This window comes from Triturus cristatus, chromosome 7, assembly GCF_964204655.1.
Source record: "Triturus cristatus chromosome 7, aTriCri1.1, whole genome shotgun sequence".
NCBI classification, from domain to species: Eukaryota; Metazoa; Chordata; class Amphibia; order Caudata; family Salamandridae; genus Triturus; species Triturus cristatus.
In genome coordinates this window covers 1,352,280,567-1,352,295,287 of record NC_140590.1, presented here as the reverse complement: position 1 = coordinate 1,352,295,287, position 14,721 = coordinate 1,352,280,567, and the positions used below count along the sequence as shown (strand labels likewise).

The 14,721-nt window shown below is 48.4% G+C and overlaps 1 protein-coding gene across 3 annotated transcripts in view; it reads left to right on the top strand.

Annotated features, from left to right (window-relative positions):
* Positions 1–14,721, top strand: part of PHF20 (PHD finger protein 20) — a 1,063,788-nt gene that overhangs the window by 525,004 nt on the left and 524,063 nt on the right. For all 3 annotated transcript variants that reach the window (XM_085619024.1, XM_085619022.1, XM_085619023.1), the window contains one exon: positions 14,335–14,547. In XM_085619024.1, the coding sequence (XP_085475150.1) occupies positions 14,335–14,547 (213 nt within the window). The remainder of the gene's footprint in view (positions 1–14,334; positions 14,548–14,721) is intronic.

Here is a 14,721-nt window from a genome sequence, read left to right as displayed (position 1 = left end):
CTATGGCGGACAGAATTCAATACTGTGCTAATGGCTGGCGCAAGATTACTTCAGGCTAGTGTGTCCTTTAGGTTTGTTAAATTTTGTTGGGGCCTCCCTTTCTTGACTACTCCCCCCAGTTTGTGCTGATATTTTCTCCAGAGAGATTCAAGTGTTGCTTGCCATGGGTGAGATTGAGGTGGTGAGCCAGGCAGATAGTAATTGTGATGCCATTCCTCATACTTTCTAGACTTCAAGAAGGACCGGGGATCGAGGCCGACCTTAGACCTCAGACTCTGGACTTCTTTCTACTGGAAGGAGAAGTCCGAATGATCACTTTGGCCCATGATCTATCGGCCTTGATACCCGAAGATCAGAAGATGTCCTTGGAGTTGCAGTACTTGTACTTCCCTATGCCGATCCTGCACATGTCTCGCAGGCAGTACTTCCGCTTTGTGGTGCGGTCATGCCATTTTCGTTTCACTGACCAGGCCGTCTAGAACCCTTGAAGGTCACAAAGTTCATGTTTGCGGGCACCGCCTATCTTTGCTAGTAAGGGATAACTGTATTCCTGAGCCTCGATTACTGACTCCTGAAGGCTTGGCTGCCGGGCGTTGCTCATCCTGTAAGTGCCACATGCAAGGTAGAGGATGAGTGCCTGTCACTGGTGACTGAGGTCGTCAAAGTGGCCCCATCATCGAGAGTCACAGAGCTCAGGTGCATAACTCTTACTATGTTTGTATGATTCTGCACTGGTAGACGGACCCCTCCCGCCTTTGGATGAGTTGTCCTTTCAACCCTCCGCTGACTCAGCTTACCTCCGTTACTGATGCCTTCTTCCTGAGATGGGGTCAGCAGTGGGCAACCTATTGGCAAAAGGTCTTATGTTAGCGTTGAAGCAATGCTTTCACATAAATGTACTTTTGTTGCGTAAATCTGTTTTGGACTAAAGGCATTTCTCCCTTACATCTCTAGGAACTAACTTTCAGATTGTTGAACAACAGCACTACTGTCCGTTATATTAACTTGGGATTGTGGACTCATGAACCATAAGTTGGAAGGTGATTCACCTGCGGAAGTTGGAACATCAATAGAGGATCTTTCTTGTTGTGGGTCATCTAGCAGGCTCAATTTATAAGCAGACTTTCTCCTTTGTCTTTCATGGGAGAGCCAAGAGTGGGAGCTCCTTCTCGAACTAACAGAGTTCATTTTCTCCAGTTTTGTGTTTCAATTTATAGATCTTTGTCACAGGCCAGGGCATGAAGTCTCCTCCATTTTTTACTATACGCCTCCTGCTAAATGCTTCCCCGGAAGATATTTTCATGACAAGTTGATCCCTGGGCCTGCTGTAAGTTTTTACACTGATCCCTCTTATGTTAGCCAGAGGTGCAGGAAACTTGAGCACAGCCGATTCTGATTGCCACAAATTGAGAATGGAGGATCTGGTGCTCCAGTCTGTTGGCACTCACCATTCAGCCACCTCTACCTCTTGGTAAGCAGACCTGCTTTTGAAGCAGTATGGTCCAGTCCTCCATCCCATTCCACAAATGCTGTAGCTACACGCATGGGCTTTGGGTGGTGCCAGATAGTCCTTCCGCTAACCAGATGAAGTTGCAGACATCTTGATGCCTAGATACCCATTCTCAAATCCTTCTATATAGGCTGCTGAAACTAAGTTGTTCAGTAGTGGTAGTGAGATGGACTCAACACCTTCAAATTTTGCCTTTCTGGTGTATTGCGTTTTCCCTTGCACAGCAGAGTCTGGCGGTGGCTCTGTTTTTTTTTATTTTATTTCGAAACATTTTATTGGCATTAAGTTAAACAGATCAAATTCCATATTAATAGCACAGGTGAGAGAGATCAAAGTGGACAATGCCACTTGCTATATGGGGCGTGTCCATTGTACTCTAAATATGTGATGTCTACATATTCATCAATCCCCGCCCTCCGCTGTCTGCTGGCCCCTGGAGAAGGGTAATAAATTCACCTGCGTCCACCAGGAAAGGCAAAATAACAGTGAGTTAATCTTCATATTCATTCTTTATTGTAGGTCATCCCACTACAATTGCAATGTAAGACAGGATGCTAGAGCACCTCTCATCCCCACCAATGGAAGAGGTCTAGTGTTCTCCTACTTGTGGGAATGCCTGGCTGGGCGTCCCCTCGCTCAGATGCCGGAACAATGGGTTCCATTTAAGTTCAATTGCCATATGGGATCCCTGGATGTTGCTTATCAGGCGCTCCATAGCTATTATAGCCCATAATCTTTTATACCATTGTGAGAGTGGGAGGTTTTCATTTTTTTTTAACAGTTGTGCGCTTTTGTAAGTTTTGCCGGTACCAAGTATTGTAGGCACATGCGCTACTTCTCCTTTGTCAAACGGGTCAGAATAGGGGGCTTCAGACTTCCAGATGATTTGCATATGGCTGGCTCCAAACTGGGGAGGCATGGTGAGCAAAAGAACAATGGATTTAACCCAGATTTTTGACTAGGGGTGAGTGGCTGAAAAGTTTCAGCATTCCGTCCATCTTTTTGTGTTTACTATTTTTGCTCTAGGTGGCCACAGGTATGCCCAGACGAGGGTCCCTTGTTTGCTGTGCCACTGGATTCAAACTAGCCTGGCTGATCAGGGGTGATACCCCAAAACTGGGCCCAGGATGCTTGTTTCCGGTCTAGGTAGGAGCTGGTCTGGCAGGTCAGGCTGGACATTTCCCATGGGGAGCAGGGTCAACACTGATTTGCATATGGCTGGGTTCAAATTGGTGTGGCATGCTTTCAAATGAACAATGGATTTAACCCAGATTGAATGGAGGTGAGTGTTTGAAAAGTTTCAGCATCCTGCCCATCATCTTGTTGTTTCCTGGTTTCTTTAGCCATCCCAGGTCTCACAGGGGTCAATGGACTATGGCTTGGTCAATCTGCCTCCAGTTTTTCCCGGAAAGCATGGTGGCAAATCCGCTACCACTCACAGGTGCGCGGTTGCGTAATAGTGCAGGATACTTGAGGCTGCCAACTCCTTTCCCTGCTTGGGTTGAACATTTAGTCTTTGTGAGTCTCGGGCTCTGCCCTTCCATATAAAGGTCATCAATTTATGTTGGATATGAGGGTTATAGCCATATCTGTAGTGTTGGATGGATCCGGTATATCCATGAATGAAGGTCTTTTGTGATAGCCGGGGTCCAGGTGGGAGTGATGATGAGGAGCGTCTCGCCACTCTGTCATCTTGGCCATGCCCCCGCCGTGACTGTATTTAAGAAAGATCTAGGGCCCCATCTATCTTCAAGTGCATCTCTAAGCAACCATCCCAGTATAGATCACCTCAAGTAGCATGTTTTCTAAACATTTTACGTTATTTAGTTTCTGATTTTCCCCTTATATTTAATTGTTGTAACGACCTTCTTTATGGCATCCCTTTTAGAGTCCATTTATATTTGCCTAGTTTGACTTCTTACCTTTAAGGTTTTGTTCATGGAAAAACCTGCACTCGTAAGGTTAAAGAATTTCAAGCGCTCTCGGTGCATACACTTTAAACAGTTTTTCACCCAGGTAGGTTGATGATTGTCCCCTCTACTCTATCCTACCCTAGGTAGTTTTGTTGTTTTATGTGGTCCCAACTATTGCCCTTGCATCTTTCTACCTCCCTACCATGTCCAACCAAATGGGAGAGACTGCATAGACTGGGCAGCAGTTGTGTGGTATCCGACTACCACCGCAACTGAACCTCCCAACTCCTCCCACCATCCTCCTACTCCACTGCCTGACCGACTGGATACCCCTGGACACCGAAACCACAACATCCATCATGGCTCTGACTGACCCCTTCCCTCACCACGCCTTCAACCTCAGACACAAAAAAATATCAGACCCTCGCTCACCAGAATCATCAATTCGGCGCTAAGATCCGCCACATTACCGGAATCCTGGAAGCACGCCGAAGTAAAGCCACTAATGAAAAAACCCTCAGCGGATCCATCTGACCTCAAGAACTACCGGCCCATTTCGCTCCTCCCCTTCCCGACCAAGGTGCTGGAGAAAGCAGTCTACTGCCAACTCACGGACTACTTGGAATCCACCCACCTACTCGACTGCTCCCAAATCCGGATTCCGCTCCAGCCTTAGCACAGAAACCAACCTAACCAAGACTATGTAAGAGCTATCATTGACTGCAGCGAGTCAGCAGCCCTGATGCTCCTCGACCTGTAAGCAGCTTTTGACAGTCTCCCACCACCTCCTCATCCAAAGAGTCCACCCCATCAGCATTAACGCCCTAAAGTTACTATCCTCTTTTCTCACTGGCCGCACCCAGACAGTCCACCTCCCACAGAACAGCTCCGAACCCAAAAGCATCATATGCGGTGTACCCCAGTGCTCATCTGTCAGCCCCACACTGTTCAACATCTACATGACGCCACGAGCACCCATCGTTCGCAGCCACTATCTCAACATTTCATACGCAAACTATACCCAGCTCATACTCTTTCCCCACCAAAGAGACGGATACCACTAGTGCGAACTTCCAGAACACCATGACTGATATTGCAGACTGGATGTGATAAAACTGCCTCGAGCACAAAAGCGACAAGACCGAAGTTCTCCTCTTTGGAAGACCCCATACCGTGGTACGACTCCTGTTGGCCCTCCGACCTACACCTGCAACCTCTGCATCGTACTTGGCAGTGAGCTTTCCATGATACAACAGATCAACTCGGTAGTGGCCACCTACTTCAACACCCTCCGAATGCTCTGCAAGATCTTCAGATGGATCCCAACAGACACCAGGAGAACAGTCACACAAGCCCTTATTACTAGTCGACTTTACTACGGGAACGCCCCCTACGACGGAACCAACACCCTCCTCCTCAAGCGCCTCCAAACCATCCAGAAAGAAGCGGCAAGAATCATCCTGTAACTGCCAAGGCGAGCCCACATCTCCCACCACCACCGCAACCTGCACTGACTCCCCATCAAGAAGAGGTGCCACATCAAACTGCTCACACATGCCTACAGAGGTCTCCACAACATGGGACCCCAATGCCTGAATATCGCCTGACATTCAACCACCCCACCAGACACCTGCCGTCTGCCTCCTTGGCCCTCGCCACAGTCTCCCGAATCCATCCTACTCGAGCCGGAGGATCCACCTTCCCCCACGTCGCTGCCAAGGCTTGGATCGGCCTCCCCATCCACCTGTGAACCTCCTCTTCCCTCGCCAGTTCAGGAGCAGCCTAAAAACATGGATGTTCTAATAGCCCCCCCCCTGCCCCCCCCCCCCCCCCCCCCCCCCCCCACGCAGCTACTGGATACCCCTGTGGTGATTAGTGTGTTTTACAATTGCTAATTGATTGATGGACTGCTGGATTTGACTGGACAAAATAGATCAATTTGCTTTTGTTAAATTCAAGCAGGTTTGACCTCTCAATTTAATGAAGTGTGATCTTTATCACACCTGACAATAATGGGTGTGAAATATATCGCACCATTTGAATTTGTTCATTCATGTACAACAGGTGTTGGTATAGGGGCCACAAATTATCGTGCCTTTGTAATCCGGTCCTGAATGCACTTGCCCAGAGCGAAGAAGGTTGAGGCTGTTACCTAATGTTCCATTTCATATCATCCCATTAACGTCTTCTCTACCCTATGCAATGAATGTTCCTCCAGAGGGGCATCTGGATCAATTCCACTAGGGCTGTAGCTGTCTCTACAGCCCTATGCAGTACTGTTGGGGATGCACTCACCTGCCCTTGCAGCTACATTTTCATTGTTGCATACTTTAGCCAAGCTCGCCAGTCTCACTTCTCAGGCATGCAGTGACTAGAACTTTACCCAAGCAGTGACTTTATTGGTTAACTGACGCTACTCTATCCGATCTCCTGCAGAGGCACAGCTTTTTGACTACAGTTGTAAGGTAAAGAATCTACCGGAAGATGTATCCATCAGAATAATAAGCTACTTACTTTCTGTAACAATATTTCTGGTGACTATATAATCTTCAGGTAGGTTACGCACCATCCTCCACTGATGAGCTTGGCTCTGTATAATAAGTTCCCAAAGTATGCAAATATGTTATCTACATTTATTTTCTTGTTTGCTTTCTGCATGCCTATATAGTGTGTCGAAAAAGTATTAGGAGCCGACTCACAATTTGCTGGTAAAGCTGCCTGGTGCCACTTGGAGGCGCTTGAGATATATTGCTGGAGAAAAAGCTTTTCCGGACTGGTCTGAAGCATGAAAGGATAATACAAAAGGTGAAGAATCTTTCAGTGTTGTGTATCCAGCAAAAATATTGTAACATAAGGTAAGTAAACGTTTCATTTGGTCAACTATATGACCAAAGACAGCTCATAGTGGGCAGTATATCTACTGAGCAATTCTGTGACTGAGCAGTGTACTGTAGGTGGGTTAATATTAGTAATCTGGGAATATTCATATGGGGACGCCTATGTTTTAATGGCTTGTAGGATTAGCTATGAACACTGTATGTGTTGTGGTGCTGATACATATGGGAACTGTAAATTATCACTTATTTAGTTGAAGGGTATGGTTATGGTCAGGAGACTCCAGGAAGGCATAGAGCAAAAGTGAGCTGCTGGTTTCCACTTCTGTGAGTTGAATTTATTCAGCTCCAACCACTGCCTCAGGGTCTCCATTCCCACACATTCACCCAATGATATGAGGTCAAAAGTATATATCATACAACCATTATATCTGACAAGTGGGTACTCTGAGTAAGTACTGTGCTTGGTAATATCTTGTGTAGCCTAATGAAAGGGTTAAGTGCATGTAGTGGTCTTGCATCCCTTAAACAGGGCCTTGCCTCGGTTTTCACTGCTCTAAGCACATTGCAGCTTGGGAAATGGAGCGTCGTACAGAACACTATAGCAGGAGTAGCCCAGGTCATGCGGAGTTGGGGGTGGTGGATCTATAGCAGTGTAGCAACATGTACGAAAGATTTTCCGGCTCAGGAACTCAGAATTGGGAGGCTTCCTCCACCCCACACACCTACTACACCCATGGCTTGATACTAGCTGCTTGGGCAGGAAGTTTTCATCCCATGCTCAGCATAACGATAGCATACTTGGCTTTAACCTTGTATCAATCTCTGCCAGCAATAGCAGAAGGTGAAAAAAACTAGAGCTGCAGCGAGAGATATCAGCAAAGCCAAGTCAGTAAAGCATAGGAGACATAGGCATGAGGCGGCCCAGCCCTGAAAGTACGTCCCTGACAGGCAGATCTGAAAGAGACCGCTATAAATGCCTTACCTTAGAATTACCCCCAGGTGTCAGACTGGATCCGGAGAATTATTTCTCTTTTGTAGGTGGTGTTGGTCGACTTAGTGTCCGTTGTCGGCATCGTGGTCACCGGGATGATGTTACAGTGTCTTCCTAGACGCCGCCCCTGCGCCAACATAAGTAATTTCATTTTCCCCTCCAGCTTAACGCAAATCCAGAGAGAGCTTTCCCCTTGACTAAACTTTTTTTGACTTTTGTCGACTTCCTTTTTTCGAGTCATCAACTCCTGGTGTGCAAGGGATGTCCCATCGTTGGGCCCGCTTCAATCCCTGGGAGGTCTGTCACAAACTGATGTCTGTTACGGACCCGCACCTCGTGTGCCTTTGGTGTCTGGAGTGCGACCACGACCCAAAGTCTTGCTTCTACTGCCAGGCCGTGAATCCAAAGTCTTTGCGGGAGCGGTCTCGAAAGCTCTTGGAGCCCCGGCAGTCGGCTCCACGTCGTTTCCAGTCTCGCTCGAGGGGAACGTCTCGATCGGTCACGGACCCACCACACCTCGTCCAAGTCTTTGCACTCCTCAGGTAAGTCGAGGCACAAGAAGAAGGTGAAGAGCACCATCGCTCTTTGCCTTCTCCCCATCAGTTGGCTGACACAACAGAGGATCCGGAGCATCATCGCTCTAAGGCTCCGTCTCCAGTGCCTGACTCTGGGATGACTCCGTGCCTCCCCCTGTTTCTAGGAGCTGGGCGTCCCCTGCCCAGCTTTGTACGTTCTATGAAGCCCTCCACCGTGTCTTTGGGCAGCCCGACTCTACTGGCGTGCCTTCAGGCCCTGCAGATCTGGATCGACCGGCGTTGCCCCCAGCCTCATCCACGAGATGGACCTGGAGCCAGACTGAAGTCTGATCTGACACCGGAGGGTACTTTTGTTCCCTTGTTCATCCCAGGTGTTCCCTATTGCCCTGAAGGTGGTGATGAGGACTTGGAGGGGTCGCTTGACCCTTTGACAGATCCGGACTGGAGAGAGGAATTGAGTGACACCAGTGGTTTGGACACTTCCCCAGACCTTGGCATGCTTTCTCCCCCTACCATGGCTATGGAGGAGGGCGCGTTCTATGCTGTGGTGGTGTGTAGGGCAGCCGGGGCCTTTGGCCTGGAGCTCCCTACAGTGGCAGTCAGAACTAACCTCCTGACAGAGGTGCTTCAACCTGCCGCAACTTCCGCAGAACCCCTCTTGCCCTTCAATGAAGCCCTCATGGACGTCCTTCCAGGCACTTGGTCCAAGCCTAGCACAGGGGCTCCTATGGAACGGACGATTGCCCACCGCCACCCTCCGGCTCTGGGCGATCCCAAATTTCCTCACCCAACACCCTTCCCCCGAGAGCTTGGTGCTCCAAGCCTCTTCTTCCAAGGGCACATTCCCTTCTGCTCCCCCAGACAGGGAATCCAAGAAGCTGGATCATCTTGGGAAGCGCAGGTTCTCTATCTCCAGCTTGGCACTGCGGTCCGTGAATATTGCGTGACTCTAGGGCCGATACTCCCATACAATCTGGGATACGGTGACACAAGTGCTGTCCCAGTTCCCGGAGGAGGCACAGGCCATTCTCTCCCAAGCCATGGCAGATGGGAGGGATGCAGCAAAACTCACAATTCGCTGTGGACTGCATACCACTGACTCACTGGACAGAACGATTGTCATGTCGGTAGCCCTTTGGCGCTATACCTGGTTGAGGACGTCTGGTTTTTCGGGGGATGCTCAGTCAACACTGCTGAACATGTCCTTCGATGGTCGTCGCCGTTTTGGTGACAAGGCAGACTTTGCGCTGGAGCGCTTTAAGGATTCTCGAGCTACGACCAGATCCTTAGCCTCGCTGCATCATCCTGTCCACCTCAGACTGCCTTCGCCCCTTTCGTGGCTACAGAAGGGGCACCCCACCACGTCTGACCCAGTCTTGCAACTGGTCCATGCAAGCTGCCCAGCCTCTGCGATGCTTTGGATGTGGGACCCAGCGATGCGGGTCTGGGAACCAGCGGGCAGGCTAGTCCATCTCCCCCCCCCCCCCCCCCGGCAGCAGTCTTCAAACCCTCTTAGTCTGACCTTTCAGGCCCATCAGCGGCCAGTGGGTGGCAGCATTCGCCATCAATTCGCCATCACCTCCCCCACAACCATCACTTCAGACAGGTGGGTTTTGCAGATAGTCCGAAGGGGCTACTCTCTCCCCTTCTAAACTAACCTTGCTCCATGCCACCGTCTTTCGATCGCATGTCAGAGGGTCATTTGGCGCTTCTCTTCCAGACAGTTCCAGCTCCCTTGTCCAAGGGAGCGATCAAAAGGGTTCCTGCACCAGAAGTAGGCCGTGGTTACTATTCCTGCTACTTTCTGGTGCCCAAGAAGGACAAGGGCCTGCGCCCTACTCTAGACCTCAAAGCCCTCCATCGCTTCCTCTGGAAGGAGAAGTTCAAGATGCTCACGTTGACTCAGGTCCTGTCTGCCCTCGACCCTGGAGACTGGATGGTGGCCCTGGACTTACAGGACGCCTATTTCCCATCCCCGTCCTTCCAGCCCACAGACGTTTCCTATGGTAGGCCACAAGCATTTTCAGTTTACCATGCTCCCCTTTGGCCTTACCAGTGCCCCTCGGGTGTTCATGAAAGTGATGGTGATGGTGGTGGTCGCAGCTCATCTGCGTAGATCAGGGGTTCCAGTCTTTCCCCATCTTGACGACTGGTTGTTGAAGGCGGGCTCGCCCCAGACTGTCGTCTCCCACCTCCAGACTGCAGCGGACACAGTGCAGTTTCGGACCTAACCTCCCGAACAGCGAGTCTGGGATATTCGGACTATGATACAGATGTTTCAGCCTCTATCCTGGATTTCAGTGAGAATGAGGTTGCTGGGCCTCATGGCCTCCTGCTGATGGATCATGCCAGATGGCAAATGCGGGCTCTGCAGTGGGACCCGAGTTTCCAGTGGGCAAGCATCAGGGGAATCTCTCGGACTACGTTCATATCTCGGAGGGAACTGCACAACAATTGCAGTGATGGTTTACGAACCAGGATTGGGTCAGAGGGAGATCCCTCTACCTTCCCCAACCAGACCTCCTTGTGGTGACCGATGCATCACTCCTGGATGGGGCGGCCACCTGGGAGAGGCGGGGATCAGAGGAGTCTGGTCTCCTGCGGAGTCTAGGCTCTATATGAACCTTTTGGAGCTCCCGGCGATTCGCTTGGCACTGAAGGCATTCCTTCCCTCCCTCAGAGGGAAGGCAGTGCAGGTGTTCATCAAGCACCACTGCCATGTGGTATTGCAACAAAAAGGGCGGGGTAGGGTCGGGGACCCTTGTCAAGAGGCTCCTAGCCTTTGGACATGGCTGGAACATCAGATCAGGACCCTGGTGGTTCAACACCTGGCAGGTTCTCTGAATGCCAGAGCGCACAAACTCAGCCATTGGTGCCTGGTTGATCACGAATGGCGTCTTCACTCGGAGGAGGTGCAAGGTCTCTTTCATCAGTGGGGAGATCCTTGGTTAGATCTGTTTGCCACCGAAGACAATGCGCAATGTCAGTAGTTTTCTGCGTAGGAGTTTCCAAGGCGGCACTCGCTCGGTGCCGCTTTTCGGCAGGAGTGGATCTGCGGCCTCTTGTACGCCTTTCCTCCTGTACTACTTCTGCCTCGAGTGCTGAAGATCAAGCTCGACCGGGCCCAAGTCATTCTTGTAGCCCCGGACTGGGCACGTGGAGTCTGGTACCCCGAGCTCCTGGACATGGCTATCGTTCCTCCGATCAGACTGCCCATTTGGGAGGATCTTCTGTTGCAGCAGCAGGGGACGGTCCTCTAACTGAACTTGTTCAGCCCCTACCTTTTTGCATGGAGATTGAGCGGCGACAGTTGACAGCCTTTGACCTTCCTCCCGAAGTCTGTAATGTCATTTTGGGTGGCCAGGCGTCCCTTCACTAACACGGTATACGCCGGTCGATGGAACAATTTTGTGGCATGATGCACAGAAGAGGCAGTGGATCCCCTCTCTGCCCCTCTTTCTGAGGTTCTTTGTTCCTTCTTTCTTTGCCCCAGCAGGGCTCTGCTCTGGGCACTCTCAAAGGCTATATTGTGTCCATCTCTGCTTTCCTTGTTCAAGTCCCCTATTGTTAACAAGTTCTTTAAGGGCATTATTCATCTTTCCTCCATCTCCTTTCATAATGCCTCAGTGGGACTTGAACCTTGTCTTGACTTATATTATGTGTCCCTCTTCACAACTGTCCTCTAAGGCTCCTTACTCTGAAGACAGCCTTTCTTGTTGCCATCACCTCTGCTCGGAGAGTGAGTGAGCTTCAGGCTTTCTTCTAAGCCCCCTTTTTTCTCTGTGCATCCAGACAAAGAGGTGCTTCGAACAAGACCCTCGTTCCTTCCAAAGGTGGTTACACCTTTTCACATTGGACAAACCATTATGTTGTCCACCTTTTTTCCACCTCCCCACCTTTCCGAGGAGGAGAGACTCCACTATCTGGACCCTTAACGTATGCTGTCCTTCTACTGTGACCGCACTAAAGATTTCCAGATGGACTATCAACTTTACGTTGGCGCCAAGAAAGGGTGGGCTGTCCAAAGCGTACCATCTCCAGATGGGTTGTCCTTTGTATAAAGATTTGTTACGCTTTAGCGAAGAAGGAACCCCCAGTGGGGCTGCGGGCTCATTCCACTAGAGCTACGGCAGCAACTACTGATTTGTCACGTGGAGTCCCACTTAATGACATCTGCCAGGCAGAAATGTGGGCATCTATGCACACGTTCACCAGACATTACTGCCTAGGTAGTCATGTCCGGAGGGACGGCTACTTTGCCCATTCTGCCCTCCAGGACTTTCTGGTGTGAAATTGATTCGCAGACCCTTCTCCGGGGATGGTGTTGCTGGGGTATCTATTCTAAGGTGAGGAACCTATAACTGTCTCTTTCAGATGAACAAGTACCTACTTTCGGTAACGTTGTCTCTGTAAGAGACATAGGTTACTTATAGATTCCTTACCGCCCTACCCATCCTCCCCGTTCTGCGAACTGACTTCTAGGGATATTGACTCCCTTATATGGTCCCAGTTGTGGAGCGCCAGTAGTCAGTGTCTTGAATATCTCTGCGCTTCTAGCGTGGAAAGTCTTGTCAGAACTGACGTCCGCACGCAGCGGCGGTGTCTAAGTAGACACCGCAACGTCATCCCGACGACCATCACTCCGACGACGGCAGCGAAGTCGACCGACGCCACTTACTGACGCGCAGGGGTACTGCTAAGATAAAAAATTCTCCGAATCCAGTCTGACACCTGTGGGTAATTCTAAGGTAAGAAATCTATAACTAACCTATCTCTCTTGCAGATGCATCATTACCAACGGTAAGTAACTTGTTCTTAGCGAGTTGGTCACAATTGAGCTGGGTCAGACAGTGGTAAAACTGTAGAAACTGCACTTAACTTTTGTAAATTTGATAGTACATTTGATACTTGCTGAGCTTTGAGAACCTCAGTGGGCAGATATGATAACATTTAGTATAACATAAGGGATTAGACTGTATTTAAGAAATTAAAGCAAGTATACTAGATTTAAGAAATCTGACAAGCCTATAATTAAACATTTTTTCCAACTAGTGACATTTTCTTGATCATTCTTGTTCATTCAAACACCAGAAGTGCTTGCGCTTTAAGGTGCTTTAACAATGCCTATAGTGGTTCTTACCGGTAGCAAGTGTCTGCACAAAATATCTGCCACCACCGACAGCTCATTTAAGTGAAGGACACTGTTTTCCTCATCACGGAAGATTGCCTGACCTTGCCTCCCTAACACTACTGCCAAAATATATGTTTACAACTGTGGTAACCCTTTTATCCAGTATGGGACTGTTGATGAATCTAAACTTTCTCTCAATAAGACCACTGCTAATTGCAGTGTCTCCATTAGACATTAATATTTATATGTTTAGATTGCTTTCCATCGACCTCTAGACTCAGTGATTTTTGGGTGACGATACATACAAAGTAGCATGTTAGAAGCCTGATGTAGGATCAATTAGAGGAAAAGGTATGGTTATGTTGTACCTAGTACACCTGCCAACTAAAATATCCCATTACAATGATAGAGCCATAACACTGACTATACAGTGCTGAGTGTACAAGCTGACTAAGAATGTGTTGAAGGTTTGACTATCCAAATAGAATGAAGATTAGGTGGATCTTTAAAGATTTTCTGATCTTTACAAAGTTGTTTTTTCATAGTCGAGTGTGTTGGTAGAGAATTCCATGAAGAATCCTGAACTTGTAAAGATTGACAGACAAATATTTTGGAAATCTTTCCCAATTCAATTAAAACAGTTGTCATAATGCCTTTGTTCTTGGTTATTGCTCCTCTTGATTTCGTATTTTACACTGAGAAGGTTGACCTATTTCGGAGGCGCACAACACAAAATGGTCTACAGGTATGAAGAAAGCAGTGGAAGGAATAATGCCAGTTCTTAGATATTGTAATACACTGGTGGCAGAAACTTCTCAGTCTTCAGGAATTGCCTCCCTTTCCATCCTCCAAACCTACAGTTGAGTGATGACAGACACCTGATTATCAGGTTGGGTTAATCGGCACGCGCAGGCCACAAAACTGTGACTGAAAGAAAAGTAGCTTTTCACTGACAATATGGAACTGAACATATTTAAGTTAGCTCTGATAGCCGATCTGCCACCAGTCCAGTGGAGATGAGTCTTAAGGCTTGCCGGTGCTATGACTTTTCTGCATTTGATAGCATAGGTGAGCAAGATCACTCCATCTGTTCAATAAAGCACTGTTGGTATAAGAGATTTGACTTCAGTAAACACACCGGACGTGTCCTCGGGGGCGTGGCAGGAGAATTGCACTCAGCATCCAGTTAGCCAATATATATGGTTATATAGCAAAATCATAAGCAGACTCTAGCAGCTGCATTCTTTGTCTCATTTTATATTGGTACCTACTGTTCTATTGATTTTCGTCTATGGCACCGGTAATTTGGCGGCAAGCATAGTCACATTATCATTTGTTTAAAGTTATTAACTGTCTTTATTGTTTTAAAACAAATGCACAGTTAACATCGTGGACGATTTGTTATCTATTTTTCAGGAAAACATGTTGAAACTGTACTTGATATTCAAACCAAGGAAACCTTGATTGGCTCTTCAGGCAACATTAAGAGAAAACAGAAACCACGGCGATCAACCAGACGATCTTCAAATAGCATGCAAGAGATGCTTGATGAAATCCATTTGACACCAGATCCCACAGTGATTCATCCTTTGAATGATGAGCCTTTGAGTCCAAAGCAACCACCTCAAGGTGAGAATTGCTGCTGTAGGCCAAAGTTTCAGCTAAAATGGATCGTCTGTATTACTTGTTGTCACTTCTGCCTATTTTCTGGTTTACTTCTTTAGCATTCAGCAACATGCTCTTAATTGTTGTCTTCGTTCTCTGGTCAAAACCAGATATTTTCAATAGTTAATTCTTGTTGTG